The sequence below is a fragment of the Delphinus delphis genome, chromosome 17 (assembly GCF_949987515.2).
Source record: "Delphinus delphis chromosome 17, mDelDel1.2, whole genome shotgun sequence".
Lineage (NCBI taxonomy): Eukaryota > Metazoa > Chordata > Mammalia > Artiodactyla > Delphinidae > Delphinus > Delphinus delphis.
Genome location: NC_082699.1, coordinates 29,973,632 through 29,996,535, shown reverse-complemented (window position 1 = coordinate 29,996,535; position 22,904 = coordinate 29,973,632). Strand labels below are relative to the sequence as shown.

The 22,904-nt window shown below is 34.9% G+C and overlaps 1 protein-coding gene across 1 annotated transcript in view; it reads right to left on the bottom strand.

Annotated features, from left to right (window-relative positions):
* Positions 1-22,904, bottom strand: part of CNBD1 (cyclic nucleotide binding domain containing 1) — a 368,568-nt gene that overhangs the window by 30,393 nt on the left and 315,271 nt on the right. The window contains 3 exon segments of the mRNA XM_060035261.1: positions 11,939-11,945; positions 18,694-18,826; positions 20,056-20,193. Coding sequence (XP_059891244.1) covers positions 11,939-11,945; positions 18,694-18,826; positions 20,056-20,193 — 278 coding nt within the window.

Sequence of the window (22,904 nt, the reverse complement as noted above, 5' to 3'; positions counted from 1 at the left end):
GTACCTTTCCAAGAATTTGTCTATTGCTTCGTGGTTGTCTTTTTTTGGCATATAGTTGCTTGTAGTGTTCTCTTATAATCCTTTGTATTTCTGCAGTGTCAGTTGTGATTTCTCCTTTTTCATTTCTAATTTTATTGATTTGCATCTTCTCCCTTTTTTTCTTGATGAGTCTGGCTAAGGGTTTATCAATTTTGTTTATATTCTCAAAAAACCAGCTTTTAGTTTTATTGATCTTTGCTATTGTTTCCTTCATTTCTATTTCATTTATTTCTGCTCTGATCTTTATGATTTCATTCCTTCTGCTCATTTTGGGTTTTCTTTGTTCTTCTTTCTCTAGGTGTTTTAAGTGTAGGGTAGATTGTTTATTTGAGATTTTTTTGTTTCTTGAGGTGAGATTGAATTGCTATAAACTTCCCTCTTAAAACCACTTTTGCTGCATCCCATAGGTTTTGGGTCATCATATTTTCATTTTCATTTGTTTCCATGCATTTTTTAAAATTTCTTCTCTGATTTTTTCAGTGATCCCTTGGTTATTTAGTAGCACACTGTTTAGCCTCCATGTATTTGTGTTTTTTACAGTTTTGCTTTCTTGTAATTGATTCCCAATCTCATAGTGTTGTGGTCAGAAAAGATGTTTCATACAATTTCAGTTTTCTTAAATTTTACGAGGCTTGATTTGTGACCCAAGGTGTGATCTATCCTAGAGAATGTTCCATGTGCACTTGAGAAGAAAGTGTATCCTGCCACTTTTGGGTGGAATGTTCTATAAATATCAATTAGATCTATCTGGTCTATTGTGTCATCTAAAGCTTGTGTTTCCTTATTTATTTTCAGTTTGGATGATCTGTCCATTGGTGTACATGGGGTGTTAAAGTCCCCTACTATTATTGTGTTACTGTTGATTTCTCCTTTCATGTTTGTTAGCATTTGCCTTATTTATTGAGGTGCTCCTATGTTGAGTGCATAAACACTTATAATTGTCATATATTCTTCTTGGATTAATCCTTTGATCATTATGTAACATTCTTCCTTATCTATTGTAACAGTCTTTATTTTAAAGTCTATTTTATCTGATACAGGTATTGCTACTCCAGCTTTCTTTTGCTTTCCATTTGCATGGAATACCTTTTTCCATCCCTTCACTTTCAGTCTGTATGTTTCCCTAGGTCTGAAATGGGTCTCTTGTAGACAGCATATATATGAGTCTTGTTTTTGTATGCATTCAGCCAGTCTGTGTCTTTTGGTTGGGGCATTTAATCCATTCACATTCAAGGTTATTATCGCTATGTATATTCCTATTACCATTTTCTTAATAATTTTGGGTTTGTTTTAGTGGATGTTTTTCTTCTCTTGTGTTTCCCACTTGGAGAAGTTTCTTTAGCATTTGTTGTAAAGCTAGATTCATAGTACTGAATTCTCTTAGCTTTTACGTCTCTGAAAAGCTTTTGACTTCTCCATTGAATCTGAATGAGATCCTTGCTGGGTAGAGTAATCCTGGTTATAAGTTTTTCTCTTTCATCACCTTAAGTATATCCTGCCACTCCCTTCTGGCCTGCAGAGTTTCCACTGAAAAATCAGAGGACAACCATATGGGGATTATTTGTATGTTATTTTTTTTCCCTTGCTGCTTTTAATATTTTTTCTCTGAATTTAATTTTTGTTAGTTTGATTAATATGTGTCTTGGTGTGTTTTTCCTAGGGTTTATCCTGTATGGGACTCTCTGTGCTTCCTGGACTTGGGTGACTATTTCCTTTCCCATATTAAGGAAGTTTTCCACTGTAATCTCTTCAAATATTTTCTCAGACCCTTTCTTTTTCTCTTCTTCTTCCAGGACCCCTATCATTCAAATGTTGGTGCATTTAGTGTTGTCCCAGAGGTCTCTGAGATTGTCTTCAATTCTTTTCATTCTTTTTTCTTTATTCTGCTGCTCGGCAGGTATTTCCACCATTTTGTCTTCCAGCTCACTTATTCATTCTTTTGCCTCAGTTATTCTGTTATTGATTCCTTCTAGTGTATTTTTTATTTCAGTTATTGTGTCATTCATCTCTGTTTGTTTGTTCTTTATTTCTTCTAGATCTTTGTTAAACATTTCTTGTATTTTCTCATTCCGTACTTACATTCTATTTCTGAGATTCTGGATCTTCTTTACTATCATTACTCTGAATTCTTTTTCAGGTAGATTGCCTATTTCCTCTTCATTTATTTGGTCTTGCTGGTTTTTACCTTGCTCTTTCATCTGTTACATATGTTTTCGCCATCTATTTTTTTTTTTTTTTTAATGAGTGGGATTGTGTTCCTGTCTTATTGGTTGTTTGGCCTGAGGCTTCCAACACTGGAGTTTGTCCACTGTTGGGTAGAGCTGGGTCTTGATGCTGAGATGAGGACCTCTGTGTGACCTCACACTCTTGAATATTCCCTGGGGTCTGAGGTTCCCTGTTATTCCAGTGTTTCGGACTCAGAGTTCCCACTGTAGGAGGTCCCGCAAGCCACTTGGGGTGGCAAAAAAAAAAAAAGAATAACAAAGTAAAAAATAATATTAGACTAGGAAACTAACAGATATCTTAGAAAGAACATAAAAATAAAAATATAGATGAATCAACAACTAGAAGGTACATCAGTACCACAGTAGTAAAAAAGAGGAGGAGGAAAAAGAACGAAAAGTGGGGGTGGGGGGAAGGCCTTGGCTGTGGAGAGCGGGGCTTAAGCAAGGGTGAGATTTGAGCAGTTGTCAGGGCCAATGCTCAGGACCCACATGGCTGGAAGAGGCCCTGGAGGCTGTGGGGGGTGGGGCTTAGGCTCAAAGAACAGAAGGGACCCAGGCTTGCCCTCCACCCTGGTGGAGGTCAGGGGACATCACTTGGGATCCCAGTAGTTTTCCTGGGCTTGATTGGACAGGGCAAATGCCTTCCTCTCCTCTATTGCTCCTCTGGTCTGGGGTGTGGGAGGGCCCCTCCCACTTGCCCCTCTTGATCTCCCTGTCCTCCCTCCTATGTTCCCAAGGACCCACCCAGCCTGGAGTAGGCTTTGGAGGGCAGAGGATCGGCCTGGGAACTCAGAAGTCTCCCTGGGCTCGACTGGGTGGGATAGTTGCCCTTCAGCTCTTTTCCTGCTCCTCCCAGAGGGCCCCTCCTGCCTACCTTTCCTAATCTCCCTGGCCTCAGGAACACCAATCTTGTCTGACCTTCAATTCTCCTCACCCCTCAGTCTCCCTACATCTTACCCTTTCACTTTGGGGTTCCTTCCATCTCCTTAGGCTTCAGAGTTCCCCACCAGTGGTCAGCAGATGCTCTAGTTGTGGGGAGACGCTAACTCTGCATCTTCCCACACTGCCATCTTGACTCCTCCTCAATAACCTCTTTTTTATTTTCACTTCTCTTTTCCCTTAAAATCTGTAACACATCACACACTAATACCTAACTAACTACTTCCATTACTCTGGTGTCTTGTCTATGTTCTTCATATCTCTCCAAATGTGAAAGAATCTTCCAAACAGAAGTCATTCCATTAAACATATATTTTCAAATATAATGAAAACTGTCAAGGACTTATATTAATGCACTTCCTCAGGTGGGGTGATTGGATGGTGCATCACAACATTTAATATAGATGCTTTTTATTCATTAGATTGCTTTTGGTTTTTAGAAAATAAATTATAATTATTTTTATTTATTTATTTATAAAAATAGGTATCATAGAATAAATTTGATATACTGAAAAGTACAAAAAAATCAATACTTTGAAGCATTGGTTATAAATAATATTTATATTACATTACAAGAGTTAGTGTTTAAAGAAATTCTGCTCTGAAATTTTTGGAGATAATTTTGATTAAAACAAATGGTATTATAATTCTGCATTTCTATAGATTTAAGTGTCCACATATTTGGTTTGCTTAGAGGAAATAAAATTTATTTTCATATATTTGATTTGCTTAAAATATGAGAAAATGGAACTAAGTCATTTACTTTTTACATGGAGCAAAGTAGAGCTTTACTGCTAAATGTCATGATCTAGAATGCCAAAAATTAATTTGTGTTCATAGGAAAGATTATAATTTTATAATGACAAAATAAAAAAGATAATGGTCATATATAGGAAGTAGAAAGAGATAAAGTATTCCATAAAGAGCTCCAGCATTGCCTGGGTTGTTCATGAAGACTTTTATTTACTTACTGGGAATGTGAATAGAATTGGAATGTTTTATTATTAAATGATGTTTAATTGAATCCTATCTATTTTCAAGGATTTGAATTAATTAAATAAATGCTTGATTTATTTTTATTACTATCTAGTAGCTGGATAATTATTTAAATCAGCAGTAATTGTTTTTTTACTTTACATAATTGTTTAACATATTGTTCATCTTTATCTTACCATAATTAAATTAATTCTGAGTAAAAATTTAAACTACATCCTTCCTACAAAGTTTGTGTGGATTTATCCTGTGGGTATTAATATACCTTTGTCAAACTGCAAAATGAATTAAGAACAAAATCAATGGTTTTATAGTGTATAGTTGTACTAGTTTCCTGTGGCTTCTATAACAAATTGTCACTCACTAGGTGGTTTAAAACAATATAAATTTACTCTCTGGTAGTTCTGGAGGCCAGATGTCTGAAATCAAGGTGTCAACATGGCTGTTCTCCCTCTGGAGTTTCCCTTTGAGAATACTCCATTCCTTCCCTTTCCTAGCTGGTAGTTGTTGGCATGCATTGGCAATTAGTGCCTTCTGGACACATCACTCCAATCTATCTGCATCACCTTCTCCTCTGTTTATGTCTCTGTCAAATCTCCTTCTGCATCCTTCCATCCTTTGCCATATAAGGTAATATTCACAGGTTCCACAATTAGGAAGTGAATATATCTTTGGGGAGTCATTTTTATTCCTGTCATAATAATAAAAGAAATAATCTAACTGCAATAATTAAATTTGTATTGATCAAGCTGTTCAAAATGTGTGCAATATTTTAAGCATGAGTGTTATGTCAAACAAATAAGAACTTCTCTGAAATGATATTTTCAAGCAACAAATATCTTCAGATTTTAATAGCAGTGTGTTTTATTTTCTATTGGCAAAATTTTCAGAATATTGCATCTGGAATTTAATAAACTTAAAGCTTAATTTCAAAGATCTCATCTACATGGAATTAGATTCACATATATTTTATATGGGTAAATAGTTATGAAATAAAAAATTTTTCACAATAAAAATATTAATAAAAATTATATTTAATGATATTCTAGCCATAATATATATATATATATATATATATATATATATATATATATATATATATATATATTCCTGGTATGCAGGCCTCTCACTGTTGTGCCCTCTCCTGTTGCAGAGCACAGGCTCCGGGCGCACAGGCTCAGTGGCCATGGCTCACAGGCCTAGCCACTCTGTGGCATGTGAGATCTTCCCAGACTGGGGCATGAACCTACGTCCCCTGCATCAGCAGGAGGACTCTCAACCTCTGCACCACCAGGGAAGCCCACTAGCCATATTTTTGAGGTAAATTATTAAAACTTCTATGATAAAAACAGTAAAAGTTTTTTTCATAGAATGTTAATAAAATTAATAAATTTTATACAGTCATTACGCATTTCCATTATTAATTATTACTCTAGCAAACAAGTGTATTATCACACCATGAGGAAACAATTAAAAAAAAAAAACAGTGGCAGCAGCTTCGTGGAAAAAAAAAGTTTCTTGAATTGTGAAAGAAATTATAACATAAAAATTTTGGATTATACTTGTGATCTTGACAAATAAATTTATATAATAAAACAATAAAAATGCACATGTTCTGAATTTGTATCTTTAGATGATGAATATCAGTTTAAATCCTTTAGTAGAAATATAAATTAATAATGAAGCTTAAAAGTCAAGTGGTAAGCAGGTCCTTCAGCAGCTTTAGGAACATTTGCAGATGGCAACATCCTATAAACTTGGGCTTTAATGATCAAACTTAGAGGGAAGGAAAATTTTGTGCTTCTACAAGGTAGGGAGTAAGAACAAACACCCTACATAATATCAAGATTTTCAATGATAACATGAATTACAACTATCTGTCCAAAGATGCAGCAAGTCATTTAGAAAGTTACGATTAGCTTGGGTTCTTGGTAGGAAAAGAAAGCAACTGTCCCATGAACATTTAAAATAATGGCTTATTTACATTCACAAATGTCTTGGGAGTGGGGATGGGGTGGTCTGCATTTGAATACCTCTGGGAAATACTAGAATAACTTTATTCTAACTGTGAGGTGTTGGGTGAGAGCACAGGTTTATTTAAATCCATGCTTGAGAATACTGCCTGGTGACTGGAGTAAGAACGTAGGCTGACATCCACAGATATACACATGCAGCAACAAAATATTCTGGTTGAAATTAAAAACAAATAAAAAAAATCAACACAAAACAAAGCATGGTGTAGAATTCTAGCAGTGCTAGGGAGTACTGAAAATGTACTTGAAAGGTTATATTCCATTCCATACCTAGAAAAATTAAAATGTCTCTCACATAAATTCCTTCCATTAATGGTGTCACTACTGCCTTTTGTCTCTTTCCCTCTGCACTACCAAAATAGACTCCTACTTGTTTCCCTGGTTTTCTAGTGCCTCTCTCCTTTTAACCATCATTCATATTTCTCTGCCTGATTCACTCCTCTAAATTTTTTACTTCTTCAGACATCTTCTATTCAAAACCTTTAATGATACAACATTTGCAATAAAATTAGGCACATGCACATGAATATGTCATTTAAAATGTCTTGTATTCTCTATAGTTTTGACTGAGTGCCCAATGCTGATGAATAAACACCTTATTAACTTGAATTGGGCTATTTGAACTGCTCTCCTGAATCAAGATGTGCAAACCCTGTATTGATGCATGTTATTTTTCCTGCCTGCAACTATCACTCCCAGCCACTGTTCAACCATGTTCAAAAAATCCTCTCCCTCATTTAGTTTCTATTGCATCTGTTGGAAAATAGTAATTTAAGAATATTTTCATAGGTAATATATATGTCCATGAGACACTGAAATTTATTGTAATGTGTGATATTTGGGATGCATCTTATTAATTTTGTGGGGGTAAATCATATAAATTTATTTGTGGGTGATACACTTTGTATATTATAAATACACTAGGGGAGACATACCCATAATCATATAAAATAATTATTTTATATCATCTTATTAATTTAAAAATACACTTTTAAGGGGAGACCTCCAAGATGGTGGAGGAGTAAGACGTGGAGATCATCTTCTTCCCCACAAATACATCCACATGTGGAACAACTCCTACAGAATACCTAATGAATGCTGGCAGAAGACGTCAGACTTACCAAAAGGCAAGAAACACCCCACATACCTGGTAGGGAAAAATAAAAAAGAAAAAACAGAAACAAAAGAATAGGGATAGGACCTACACTTCTGGGAGGGAGCTGTGAAGGAGGAAAAGTTTCCACATACTACAAAGCCTCTTCACTGGCAGAGATGGAGTGGGGAGGTCGGCGGCTGGTGGGAAGCTTCAGAGCCATGGAGGAGAGCACAGCTACAGGGGTGCAGAAGGTAAAGTGGAGCAATTCTTGTACAGAGGATCAGTGCTGACCAGCACTCACCAGACTGAGAGGTTTCTCCGCTCACCCACCGGGGCAGGTGGGAGCTGAGAGCTGAGGCTTCGGCTTTGGAGGTCAGATCCCAGGGAGAGGACTGGGGTTGGCTGCGTGAACACAGTGTGAAGGGGACTAATGCACCACAGCTAGCCAGGAGGCAGTCCAGGAAAATGTCTGGAACTGTCTAAGAGGCAAGAGACCATTGTTTCAGGGTGCACGAGGAGAGGGTATTTAGAACACCATCTAAATGAGATCCAGAGATGGGTGTGAGCCACAGTTATCAGAGCAGACACCAGAGATGGACATGAAATGCTAAGGCTGCTGCTACAGCCACCAAGAAAGTTGTGTGAAAGCACAGGTCATTATCCACACCTCCACTCCCACGATCCTGTTCAACCTACCTCTACCAGGGTCACGTAATCCAGGAACAACTTCTCTGGGAGAACACACAGTATGACTCAGGCTGGTGCAACTTCACGCCAGCCTTTCCTGCTGCGGGCTCACCCCACATTCCACACCACTCCCTCTCTCTGGCCTGAGTGAGCCAGAGCCACCTAATCAGCTGCTACTTTAACCCCATCCTGCCTGGTCAGGAAAGAGACACCCTCAGTTGACCTACACACAGAGGCGGGCCAAATCCAAAGTTGAACCACAGGAGCTATGCAAACAAAGAAGAGAAAGGGAAATTTCTCCCAGCAGCCTCAGGGGCAGTGAATTAAATCTCCACAATCAACTTGATGTGCTCTGCATCTGTGGAATAGCTGAATAGACAACAAATCAACCCAAAATTGAGATGGTGGGTTTTGGGAGCAACTGGAGACTTGGGATTTCCTTTTTGCACCTAATTTCTTTCTGGTTTATGTTTATCATACTTTAGTATTTAGAGCTTATTATCATTGGTAGATTTGTTTACTGATTTGAGTGTTCTCTTTCATTTTTTTTATATGTATATATATTTTTTCTCTTTCTGTGAGTGTGTCTGTGTATGCTTCTCTCTGTGATTTTGTCTGTATAGCTTTGCTTTTACCATTTGTCCTAGGGTTCTGTTTGTCGGGGTTTTTTTGTTTTTTGTTTTTTTTAGTAAGTTTTAGCACTTGATATCATGGGTGGATTTGTTTTTTGTGGGGTTGCCCTCTTTTTTCTTTCTCTCTTTCTTTTCTTCATATTATTTTTTTTATTTTTTAACGTTTTTTCTATTTTAATAACTTTAACTTATTTTGTTATTTTTTCTCCTTTTTTTCTTTCTTTCTATTTTTCTTTCTTTCTCTCTTTTCTCACTTTTCTTCTGAGCCATGTGGCTGACAGGGTCTTTGTGCTCTGGCCAGGAGTCAGGCCCTGAGCCTCTGAGGTGGGAGAGCTGAGTTCAGGACATTGGTGCACAGAGACCATCCAGCTCCAAGTAATATCAAACAGCAAAAGCTCTCCCAGAGATCTCCATCTCAACACTAAGACCCAGCTCCACTCACCAACCAGCAAGCTAAAACACTGTACACCCCATACTAAACAACTAGCAAGACAGGAACACAAACACACCCATTAGCACACAGGCTGCCTAAAATCGTAATTAGTTCACAGACACCACAAAAATCATCAAAGGACATGGTCCTGCCCACCAGAAAGACAAGATGCAGCCTCATCCACCAGAACACAGGCACCAGTACCCTCCACCAGGAAGCCTACACAACCGACTGAACAAACCTTACCCAATGGGAGCAGACACTAAAAACAATGGGAACTATGAACATGGAGCCTGTGAATTGGAGACCCCAAACACAGTAAGTTAAGCAAAAGAGAAGACAGAGAAATACACAGCAGATGAAGGAGCAAAGAAAAAACCCACCAGACCAAAGAAATGAAGAGGAAATAGGCAGTCTACCTGAAAAAGAATTCAGAGTAATGACAGTAAAATTGATCCAAAATCTTGGAAATAGATTGGAGAAAATACAAGAAATGTTTAACAAAGACCTAGAAGAACTAAACAGCAAACAAACAATGATGAACAACACAATAAATGAAATTAAAAATTCTCTAGAAGGAATCAATAGCAGAAAAAATGAGGGAGAATGGGTAAGTGACCTGGAAGATAAAATATTGGAAATAACTACCACAGAGCAGAATAAAGAAAAAAGAATGAAAAGAATTGATGACAGTCTCAAAGAACTCTGTGACAACATCAAACACACCAACATTCGAATTATAGGGGTCCCAGAAGAAGAAGAGAAAGAGAAAGGCACTGAGAAAACATTTGAAGGAATTATAGTTGAAAACTTCCCTAACATAGGAAAGGAAAGAGTTAATCAAGTCCAGGAAGTTCAGAGAGTCCCATACAGGATAAATCTAAGGAGAAAAACACCAAGACACATATTAATCAAGCTATCAAAAATTGAATAAAAAGAAAACATATTTAAAGCAACAGGGAAAAGCAACAAATAACATACAAAGGAATCCCCATAAGGTTAACAGCTGATCTTTCAGCAGAAACTCTGAAAGCCAGAAGGGAATGAAAGGACATATTTAAAGTGATGAAAGGCAAAAACCTACAACCAAGATTACTCTACCCAGCAAGGATCACATTCAGATTTGAAGGAAAAATTAAAACGTTTACAGACAAGCAAAAGTTGCAAGGATTCAGCACAACCAAACCAGCTTTACAACAAAGGCTAAAGGAACTTCCTTAAGCAGGAAATACAAGAGAAGAGAAAGACCTAGAATAACAAACCCAAAACAATTCAGAAAATGGTAATAGGGACATGGATATTGATTGCAACCTTAAATGTAAATGGATTAAATGCTCCAAACAAAAGACATAGACTAGACTGGATGAATGGATACAATAACAAGACCCATATATATGCTGTATACAAGAGACCCACTTCAGACCCAGGGACACATACAGGCTGAAAGTGAGAGGATGAAAAAAGATACTCCATTCAAATGAAAATCAAAAGAGAGCTGGAGGAGCATTCTCATAACAGACAAAATAGATTTTAAAATAAAGACTATTAGAAGAGACAAAGAAGGGCACTACATAATGATCAAGGGATCAAGCCAAGAAAAAGAGATAACAATTGTAAATATTTATGCACCCAACATAGGAGCACCTCAGTAAATAAGGCAAATGCTAAGAGCCATAAAAGGGGAAATTGACTGTAACACAATCATAGTATGGGATTTTTTGTTGTTGTTGTTCTCTATGCGGGCCTCTCACTATTGTGGCATCTCCTGTTGTGGAGCACAGGCTCTGGACACGCAGGCTCAGTGGCCATGGCTCACAGGCCCAGCCACTCTGCGGCATGTGGGATCTTCCCGGACCAGAGCATGAACCCATGTCCCCTACATCAGCAGGTGGACTCTCAACCACTGTGCCACCAGGGAAGCCCCATAATAAGGGACTTTAACACCCTACTTTCACCAATGGACAGATCAACCAAAATATATATAAATAAGGAAACACAAACTTTAAATAATACATTAAACAAGATGGGCTTAATTGATATTTATAGGACATTCCATCCAAAAGCAGAAGAACACAATTTCTTCTCAAGTACTCATGAAACTTTCTCCAGGATAGATCATATCTTGTGTCACAAATCGAGTCTTGGTAAATTTAAGAAAATTGAAATCATATCAAGTATCTTTTCTGACCACAGCACTATGAGACTAGATATCAATTACAGGAAAAAAACTGTAAAAATTAGAAACACATGGAGGCTAAACAATACACTACTAAATAATCAAGAGATCACTGAAGAAATCAAAGAGGAAATTTTAAAAATGCCTAGAAAAAAATGACAATGAAAACATGATGACCCAAAACTCATGAGATGCAGCAAAACCAGTTCTAAGATGGAAGATTATAGCAATACAGTCCTACCTCAAGAAACAAGAAACATCTCAAACAACCTAACGTTACACTTAAAGCAATTAGAGGAACAAGAACAACAACAACAAAAACACATTTAGCAGAAGGAAAGAATCAAATCAGAAATCAAATCAGAAATAAATGAAAAAGAAATGAAGAAACAATAGCAAAGCTCAATAAAATTAAAAGCTGGTTCTTTGAAAAGATAAACAAATTTGAAAAAGAATTAGCCAGATTCATCAAGAAAAAAGGGAGACGACTCAAATCAATAGAATTAGAAATGAAAAAGGAGAAGTAACAACTGACACTGCAGAAATACAAAGGATCATGAGAGATTACTACAAGTAAATATATGCCATTAAAATGGACAACCTGAAATAAATGGACAAATTCTTAGAAAAGAGCAGCCTTCCGAGACTGAGCCAGGAAGATATACAAAATATAAACAGACCAAACACAAGCACTGAAATTGAAACCGTGATTAAAAATCTTCCAACAAACAAAAGCCCAGGACCAGATGGATTCACAGGTGAATTCTATCAAACATTTAGAGAAGAGCTAACATCTATATTTCTCAAATTCTTCCAAGATATAGAAGAGGAAGGAACACTCCCAAACTCATTCTACAAGTCCACCATCACCCTGATACCAAAACCAGAGATGTCAAAAAGTACAGGCCAATATCACTGATGAACATAGATGCAAAAATCCTCAACAAAATACTAGCAAAAAGAATCCAACAGCACATTAAAAGGATCATACACTGTGATCAAGTGGGGTTTATCCCAGAGTTGCAAGGATGCTTCAATATACGCAACTGAATCAATGTGATAAAACATATTAAGAAATTGAATGAGAAAACACATATGATCATCTAAATCAAAAGCTTCTGACAAAATTCAACACCCATTTATGATAGAAACCCTCAGAAAGTAGGCAGAGAAGGGACTAAACTCAACATAGTAAAGACCATATATACAAACCAACAGCTAACATTGTTCTCCATGGTGAAAAACTGAAACCATTTCCACTAATATCAGGAACAAGACAAGGTTGCCCACTCTCACCACTATTATTCAACCTAATTTTGGAAGTTTTAGCCACAGCAATCAGAGAAGAATAAGAAATAAAAGGAATCCAAATCGGAAAAGAAGTAAAACTGTCACTGTTTGCATATGACATGATATTATACATAAAAAATCTTAACGATATTGTGAGAAAACTACTAGAGCTGATCAATAAATTTAGTAAAGAAGCAGAATGCAAAATTCATGCACAGAAACCTCTTGCATTCCTATACACTAATGATGAAAACTCTGAAAGAGAAATTAATGAAACACTCCCATTTACCATTGCAAAATAAAGAACAAAATACTTAGGAATAAACCTACTAAGAAGACAAATTATCTGTATACAGAAAACTATAAGACACTGATGAAAGAAATTATAGATGATACAAACAGATGGAGAGATATACCATGTTCTTGTTTTGGAAGAATCAATATTGTGAAAATTACTATACTACTCAAAGCTGTCTACAGATTCAATGCAATCCCTGTCAACCTTCCAATGACACTATTCACAGAACTAGAAAGAAACATTTCACAATTTGGATGGAAATAGCCTAAGTAATCTTGAGAAAGAAAAATGGAGCTGGAGGAATCAGACTCCCTGACTTCAGACTATACTACAAAGATACAGTAATCAAGACAGTATGGTACGGACACAAAAATAGAAATATAGATCAATGGAACAGGATGGAAAGCCCAGAGATAAACCCATGTACACATGGTCACCTTATCTTTGATAAAGGAGGCAAGAATATACAATGGAGAAAAGATAACCTCTTCAGTAAGTGGTACTGGGAAAACTGGACAGCTACATGTAAAAGAATGAAATTAGAACACTCCCTAACACCATACACAAAAATAAACTCAAAATCAATTAAAGAACTAAATGTAAGGCCAGACACTCTCAAACTCTTAGAGGAAAACAGGCAGAACACTCTATGACATAAATCACCACAAGACCCTTTTTGACCCACCTCTTAGATAAAAGAATAAACAAAAATAAATAAATAAAATAAATAAAAAGAAAAATAAACAAATGTGACCTAATGAACCTTAAAAGCTTCTGCACAGGCAAGGAAACCATGACAAGATGAAGAGACAACCTTCAGAATGGGAGGAAATATTTGCAAATTAAGCAACTGACAAGGGATTAATCTCTAAAATACACAAACAGCTCATGCAGCTCAATATCATAAAAACAAACAACCCAATCCAAAAATGGGCAAAAAACATAAATAGACATTTTTCCAAACAAGATATACAGATTGCCAACAAACACATGAAAGGATGCTCAACATCACTAATCATTAGAGAAATGCAAATCAAAACTACAATGAGGTATCACCTCACACGAGTCAGGATGGCCATCATCAAAAGGTCTACAAACAACAAATGCTGAATAGGGTGTGGAGAAAAGGGGATCCTTTTTCACTGTTGGTGGGAAAGTAAATTGATACAGTCACTATGGAGAACAGTATGGAGGTTCCTTAAAAAACTTAATATAGAACTCTCATACTACCCAGCAATCTCACTACTGGGCATATACCCTGAGAAAACCATAATTCTAAAAGAATCACATACCACAATGTTCATTGCAGCTCTATTTACAATAGCCAGGACATGGAAGCCACCTAAGTGTCCATCAACAGATGAATGGTTAAAGAAGATGTGGCACATATATACAATGGAATATTACTCAGCCATAACAAGAAACGAAATTGAGTTATTTGTAGTGAGTTGGATGGACCTCAAGAGTTTGTACAGATTGAATTATGTCCAAAAGAGAAAAACGAATACCATAGGTTAACACATATATATGGAATCTAAGAAAAAAAAATAGCACAGGGAGATAAGCTCCGTGCTTTGTGTCCACCTAGAGGGGTGGGATAGGGAAGGTGGGAGGGAGATGCAAGAGGTAGGAGATATGGGGATATATGTATATGTATAGCTGATTCACTTTGTTATACAGAAGAAACTAACACATCATTGTAAAGGAATTATACTCCAATAAAGATGTTAAATAAACAAACACACCTTTGTATATTTTTTTCTAATTGTTAATTCTTTGAGATCAAACCAAAACCTTACATTTAGTTCTTCAAATACTTGAGTTTGTTTGATTTTAAATCCATTTCTTTTAATCTCCACAAAGCAACTAGTTTAGTGTTTTGCACATAATAAATTATTTACTTATGTCCACACAAAACCTGCATGCAAATGTTTTTAGCAGCTTCATTCATAATGCTAAAACCTGAATGCAACTAAGATGCCTTTCAGTAGGTGAATAGTTACATACACTGTGGTACATCCAGACAATGGTATATTATCCAGTGTTAAGAAGAAATGAGCTATCAAACAATGAAAAGATTTGGAAGAAACTTAAATATTAAAGTGAAAGAAACCAATCTGAAAAGGCTACATATATATTTTATGATTCCAATTCTTTGACAATCTGGAGATGGTAAAATCAAAAGAAAGCAGTAAAAAGATCAGTGTTTGCCAAGGGTTTAGGGAGGAGGGAGAGATGAAAATGTGGAACACAGAGAATTTTTAAGGCAGTAACTATTCTGTACAATACTATAATGGTGGATAAATATCGTTATACATTTGTCCAACCCACAGAATGTCTAATACCAAAAGTGAGCCTTAATGTAAGCTATGAGCTTTGGTTGATGATGTTTCCATGTAGGTTCATTAATTGTAACAAATGAACCACTCTAATGGAGTATGCTAATAGCAGGGGATAGTGTGCAAGACTGGGGGCAGGGGGTATATGGGAAATCTCTGTACCTTCTGCTCAGTTTTGCTGTGAACTGAAAACTTCTCTAAATAATAAAGCCTATTAAAACTAATTAAATGAATTAATATGCTATATTACAAAATATTCACTTATGCAAAAGAAGAAAAGAGGAAGAAAAATGCATCACTATCAATGGCACCCCTAGACACAAACCTGTTTCTGGGATGCTCAAGAGTGTCCTTGTGGCTAAAAGTTTAGATACCCTGCAGAGTTAATTGATCTAGAAGGACTGATGTCAAAAAGTTGGGATTTAGAGCCTAGAGCTTCAAATTTCCATTTGGTATAAATACTGTGACTGAAATTCTCCATTTTGGACTTTTGAAGACAAGAAAATTTTTTATAATTGCTATATTTGCATATTTTATCTTTTAAAACTAAATTTTTACTACATTTTTAGTATCTCTTATTATTATGTTTGCTATATGATATCCAACCTGGAAAATATGGAGCATACTAACATAAGCAGGATAACAATAAAATGTATACAAATGGTTCATTAATGTCAAGTTAACTTACCATTTCTTCTTATGCACATGATACACATAGAAACAGGTTGATTAGTGAGATCAGCTGGTTTCCATTTTCTATCCAGTCACACCTGGAAAATATATCACCTGGGAAGATTTCAGCTGGTGTGATACAAACCAGACAGACCCAAATAACAAGCAACATTGTACACATCCATTAAACTCAATCTCCCTTTGCATATGAAGCAAAAGTAAGAAGACTTAAGTTAACAGAGGAATAGTGCCAGAAATAAGATTTATTTCATAGATTTCCAGGTATTAATCCTAAATTCTATCAATCTTTTGAATAATTTCCTAGAAGTCTCTGAAACTTCATCCAATATATTTTTCTAAAATAAGATCAAAACACAAGTAATTATGCTTTGGAAATCATACTACTGCTAATTTTAAGCCTATCAATAGATATTGAAAGTATAATTTGAGCTATGCTCTACATTTTCTGATAAAAATTCAAAATAAATCATGAGTAAAGTGGAGAAGTATTATATCTAATGTTTCTCTTTGATATATCAAGTTTGTCACCACCATAAAAGAAAATTAGTTTAGGTTTAAAGAACTTATTCTTCACCTAGGAATATTTATTTATAAGAACCATAGTATTTCAGAGCTGAAAGAAGCCTTGAGAATCATCTAGTGAAATTGCCATTCTTCCCTAAGGAGGATAAATTTTTTTTTTAAACTGTGTAAGTGTAAGGACCAAATATTTTAACAACAGGGAATCAGTGGAAGAATTATGTTACTTTTGACTTATACGATACAATCACAGATTGTTCAATGTGATAGTTTCCACCATTACTTTAAAAGCACTTACCAAATAAGAACTTGAACCCAGCATTCTAAGAAACTATGTGTCCACATCTTCTTAACTTTTTGATGATAAATTTAAATGTTTTAGATTGATATTTCAGACTGAAACACATATTATTCATCATTAGTAATCAAATACATTAAAACACATAATTATTCCCCTTTTCCAAATCCCATATTCTTTTGGTTCACGTAGTTGAAAAAAATCTTTGATTATGGTGTCTTTCTTCCTCTAAAACCATCTCAAAAATATTAATGTCCTGATAAATTGGCAAGTTTAATATTTTTTTAAATAAAATAGCCCTGGAACTGAGGCATGGACCAAGAGTTAATATTTTGAATACAGAAGGGAGACCCATGGTAAATCCAAACACCCAATTAAAAAAAAATTCTATACAATAAATATACTGAATCTAGAAATGCTAATTCCTAGTTTTTTACACATCAGTTTACTTCTTGTCTTCTAAGTGTACTTTTGGCCAAAAATGAATACAACATTAGGAAAAATGTTTCATGAACAAAACTACAACATGACATTCAATTTTTATAAGCAAGAAGAAAATATATATTTGTCTAAATATGGGCTAAACACTGTATTTCAAAAAATGATAAATAAAATATAAAAACAAGCACAGGAAAGAAATTTGGAACAAATTCAGGAAAGGGTGCATAGTCTCACTAAATTGAACAGGTTTATTAGGGAGTCTCAGCTTTTGAAGCATAGGTATTCATTTTTTCCAATAAATGAATCTTCTGTATGGTGCTGTATTAACCTCACTTTTCTATTATATAGCGGCTCCCTGAAAGGATAGCTTAGCCAGATTCTGTAATTTCTTCACCATATTTTTATTGTTAGAATAGTCACATTTTGGAATTTATAACTTAGACTCATTCTTTTTAGAACTTTAATTTCAAACTTAATTCAGAAATGTTCTCCTCCTCCTGGTACCACGTCTCCCACCGCAATTATGGATCTGCAGGTTTGAGGTAGGGCACTCTAGTGATTCCTGACTGAAGATTCTGACACACCTACTGTAGCTCCTCTTATGTTGGTGTCTTAGTTTTGGCTACTATAACAAATAGCATCAGCTGGGTTGGCTTAAACAACGAACATTCCTCACAATTTTGAAGGCTGGGAAGTCCAAGATCAAGGTGTGAATAGATTCAATGTCTGATGAGAGCCCTCTTTCTTGTTTGCAGATAGCTGCTTTCTTGCAGTATCTTCACATAGCCAAGAAAGTGAGATCAACTCTTTCTCGCTCATCTCTTCTTTTAAGGGCATTAATGTCATTCACGAGCGCTCCACTCTCATGACTTAATTGCCTGCCAAATGTCCCACATCCAAATAACATAATCTTAGTGAATAAAGCTTCAACATATGAATTTTGTGGGACACAAACATCAGTAAATAGCAGTTGGCATCTCTTATTTAGTATGCTTCTCATAAATGGAAATATTGTACAAAATGACTCAATGCCACCTACACATTTTGTATATACATAACCCAGAAAATGCATGCATCATTGTCACGCTGAATATTGGAAATGTAGGCAACTTCACTGCTGCTACTCCTTACCTCAGTCTTATCTATTCTCTATAATGATATTTTCCCCTGATAATGTGTACAGATAAGCAAACATGCAGCTAAAGTAGGTGCTCTACCAGGAAAAAAGAAAAAAAAATGACTGTAACTTCTCACAACCTTTATCCTTTATAGTTTCATCTTTACATTGACTACTAGGGTGGGGCAAGAAGGGTAGGGACTGTGGGGAGAAATAGGAGGATGTGGAAGTAAGTCAACTTCTGAGATCACTCTTCAAGTCAATACAGAATGATTTTTAATTTAAAAAGCAACAATCTAAATGTCCAATTGAAAGGTAACATTTAATATATTAGAGAAACACATGTGAAGAAATATTATATAAAATATTAAATCTATGAAAAATTGCAAATTCCAATAATGTAATGTAATATAAAGGAAATAATCCAAAATTACTTTAAACTCACCATGACCTGGAGGAAATTTTTTCCATTAAGTGAGTGTAACTAGCTCATATATGGATAAAGTAGGCCACTCCATATAATATGGACACTTACAGATTAATTTCACCTTATTTTTATTTTTCAGTTTTGTTTTTTCCTGAAAAAAAGTCATTATCAAATTTTATATTACATAATTTTTTAAAAAAGAGGTAAAAATATAGAAGATAGATAAATGGCAGTAAAAGAAAAATAAAGGTTATATGGATGTAACTTAGTATAAAATGTATTTGAATTTTATAGGAGTGTGACCACATAACCATACTGAAATTTTAATCTTCAGATCTGCTACTAAAATATTTTCCCCTTTCAAAGTATTTTTAGCCTCCTATAAATGTTTTAGCATTAAAAAAAAAACCTATCATAGTCAAGACTACACTCAAAAGTTGTATGTGATAATACCAAATAAATGATACTGACATTTTGAAAATAAAAACAAACATATGAAACTTTTTTTTTTAAGCCAGACACTCTGAAACCAGAGATTTGGAAGGAAGTTGAATCCTAGGAAAGTCTTCTGTATCACCAACACTGAGACCACTCTATCTAAAGAAATCCCAACTATTAAAGACCTAAATCAAGAAGATGGATGTCTCCTCATCTCCCTCCAGCATGAGCACCTCACTGTGACTGATGCCAGTGCTCTGCAGCACCTGTACCATTGTTAAACCCTATCAAGAGGAGCTGACAGAGCATGACCATGGTGGGCTCCCAATCCATCATTTATACAAACTTCTTCTTCCATCCAGGGGAGAAGAAATAGAAGAGAGGGGAATTTGGGGATTTGACTAAAAGAGAATAAATTGTTAAAATTGAAGAAAATAAGTTATCCTAATGCAGCAGAATTAGGGGCTCAGAATTAAGTTCTGATCACCTACTCATGCAGCTCTCGGTCTCGATGTATGTTATACATATGAAATAGTGTTCAGATAATGCTCAAGTATTTGTTCTTCCTAAGGTAGACTGTAGAGGTTTAGAGATCTCTGATCATTCTGGTATCCCTCATACATGACATGCTGTTGACACCCAAAACATACAGTTGTTGAATGAATGAAAGAGTGAATAAGTGAATGAACAGATGAATTTTAAATTCATGGAAAACCAAATTCACTCAAACATATAACAAATTATATCCATAGAGACCTTTCCACTTCAACTACTCATAGGAGACTTAAGTGATATTCATCACATATATCATATTTTTATGGTCTCCAGTTCAAGACAAATTAAAATATAAAAGAGATATGGACATCTTCTGCCTACAGAGACAAAACTTAGTGTTAATTTATACCCATATTGTGTTAATACATAGATTAGATACGGTCATACCGATTTCAACTTTGCATAATTCTTTGCAGGGATTATAAGGATTTCACAATCTTCTTCTGCCACCACTGAGAACGCCTTTGTTTATGATTCAGTCTGAGCTGTAACTTCCAGGGTTCCAAAGGTACTCCATTGTCCAAGCTGTAAAAACACCAAAAGCTACTTAAACTTCATTATCATTCATCAACATAAAAATACCAATGATAGTGAAAGGATCAATCTAGGAGAGCCAGCAAAAGGATAAATGGTAGATCACACTCCTGCTCTTTGAAAGAAGGGGATCTAAACATACTTGCATGGATGTCATACTTCTTTTGTCCAATGTCACTTTCCCAAAGCAAGAAATTTTTGTTTTAATTTTTTTTTCATTAGCATGAAACAAATAAGTTATAAGAATAGATCTTCTGTTTTATTCACTGATTCATTTTAAGTGCCTGAAATTGTGCTTGGTACATAGTAGCCATTCAATAAATATTTGTTGTAAGAATGAGGAAAATAGTGTACTTATATCCATGTTCTTCTGTTTATTTTATTATACTCATATGTTGGTAAGTAATAATGGAAATGAATACAGTGTTAGGCAGGTATAAATCACTGATATATATATGCATTCATGTATGGTCTCCTAATTTACTATGTTAAGAATAAATATTAAGCATGGGAAAAATGTTACCACTAGAATACATATTGTAAATTATTAGGCTGTAGTGAGAATGTGTACAGTTACAAAGAGGGTTTGTATTCATGTTTGCCTGGGAAAATTGAAGGACATCTAGAAAAACAAGGGAAGCTTCTCAGAGAAAACATCAGGTCAATAGGGCTATCTAATGATGATATGGGAAAACCTCCATCTTCCACTTCATATCCATAGAAAGGCTGAATATTTTTCTTTTTAGTTGAATGAATAGCTGAGATTGAATCTGCAAGTTTGGAAATAAAGGAGGACTTGAAACAATTACTGCTGAAATCAAAGTGGTCCACAGTGATATCAAACTAGGAGGAAGTCCTAAGGGATTGAGTTCTGGGGTTGTCAACCATATTGGAATAGGAAACTCAGGACTATACAGGTGAGGAATTGGAGTTGAACACTTTTGCTTAAAGCCTAGGACCTTGAAGGATTGTCCCATATATTAAATGGAAACAACAAAAACTCTAACCATTAATCTAGCTATGGAACTGTGTGGGTGCAGAGTATACATTCACACATAGTACAGGACCCAAAGCTAATGTAAAGCCTGGCACACAACTGAAAAAACCCTAGGATCCAGGAAGGTTCAATTTTAAACTCTATGTATGAATTCAGAAGACAAGGAACTCCCACGGAATGCAATTCCTGATAATAACAAAATCACTATAGAAAATTGCAAGCCACATAAGTGGACAAACCCTTATGAGGAAAGTCAACAAAAAAAAGAACCAGAAAAAAAAATGAAGAACTTAAAAGAAGCAGTACACGTTTAATATATTAAGACCATAAAACCAGAGCACGACATTATGGAGGCAAAAAGAGGCATTTTGTGAAAGAACAAAATTAAATTTCTATAAGTAAAAATTAAAGTTATTGAAAGAAAAACACAATGAATGTATTAATTAGTAAATTAAAACTAAAGAAAGAATTCAGGACACGGACAAAATATGAGAAAAACATCCAGAATAAACTATGAAAAATATAGAAGGAATGGAAATAAGTGGGAGATTTTAAAAGATATAGAAGATAAATGAAGACCATTCAGCCTATATCTACTAGGATTTCCAGAAGAAAGCTAAAAAATATGAGAGTGAGGTGATACATAAGTGACAATAGCTGCAAACTTCCAGAAATGACAGAAGAGTTGAGTCCTGAAAATGAAGGAGGACACAAAATTTAGATACATATTTGTATTTTATATCACTAATCAAAATTTGTTATACTTCCTTAAACTTTCTCCTCCAAATCCCCCTTCATCATCGTATTAGTTATCAATAATTTCAAGCAGATGTTTTCTATATATTTTTCCAGATTTTCTAATTTTTTTAAAGTATAAGACTTAGTCTGAGTTACCTAATAAATTATTATGAAAGCATAAGTCCTCCATGATTTTGAATAACCTTCTTAAGACTTTCTTTCTTCATTCATTAACCAATATCATCAGACAACCCAGCAATGTTAGGAAAGTATTCAACTTCCTTGCTCTTTACATACCCACTTATTTTAGTTGAATTAATTTTAAAATTAACATTTATAACATTTCCATTCTGTTCTATAATATGGTCACCTTCAAAATGCTAGAAAAAAGAACATTCGAAGAACTAGAATTGTGTATTTACTTAAAATAACAGTAATATAGAGTGAGAGTAAAACAAACAACAAGATGATAATTTTAGGCAGCATGTGAAATAAATTACTAAAAGATGAATTTTAGCTGGAAAAGCATTGAATCCAAAGAAAATGGATGCAAAGAAGTTGATAAAAATTGGTAAATGTAAATAGCATTTACTTATATATAATAAATTTTAAATGACTAATATAGAATGCCTTTAAAATGAAAGAAAGTTAAAATAATTTTACAACAGAAACTCCAAAGAAAGGAGCAGGAAGATAGAATTAAAATGTCTATGCTCTGGAATTAGGAAAGAGAAAAAGATTTATGCAACTTTTCTTAGTTCAAATTACAAATTTAATATAGGAATTAGAACTTTTTAAATGGAAAAAAGAAAATAAATACAATGATATAAAAATAAAGAAATGATAAAAATTTTTATGTACCTAAAGTGTCTAATAAACACCAATAATTTGACTTAAGAAATAAAAACAACAAAAGCAAATGATTATAAATATGACAAAAATATTTGTAAAATTTCCAGAAGAGAAC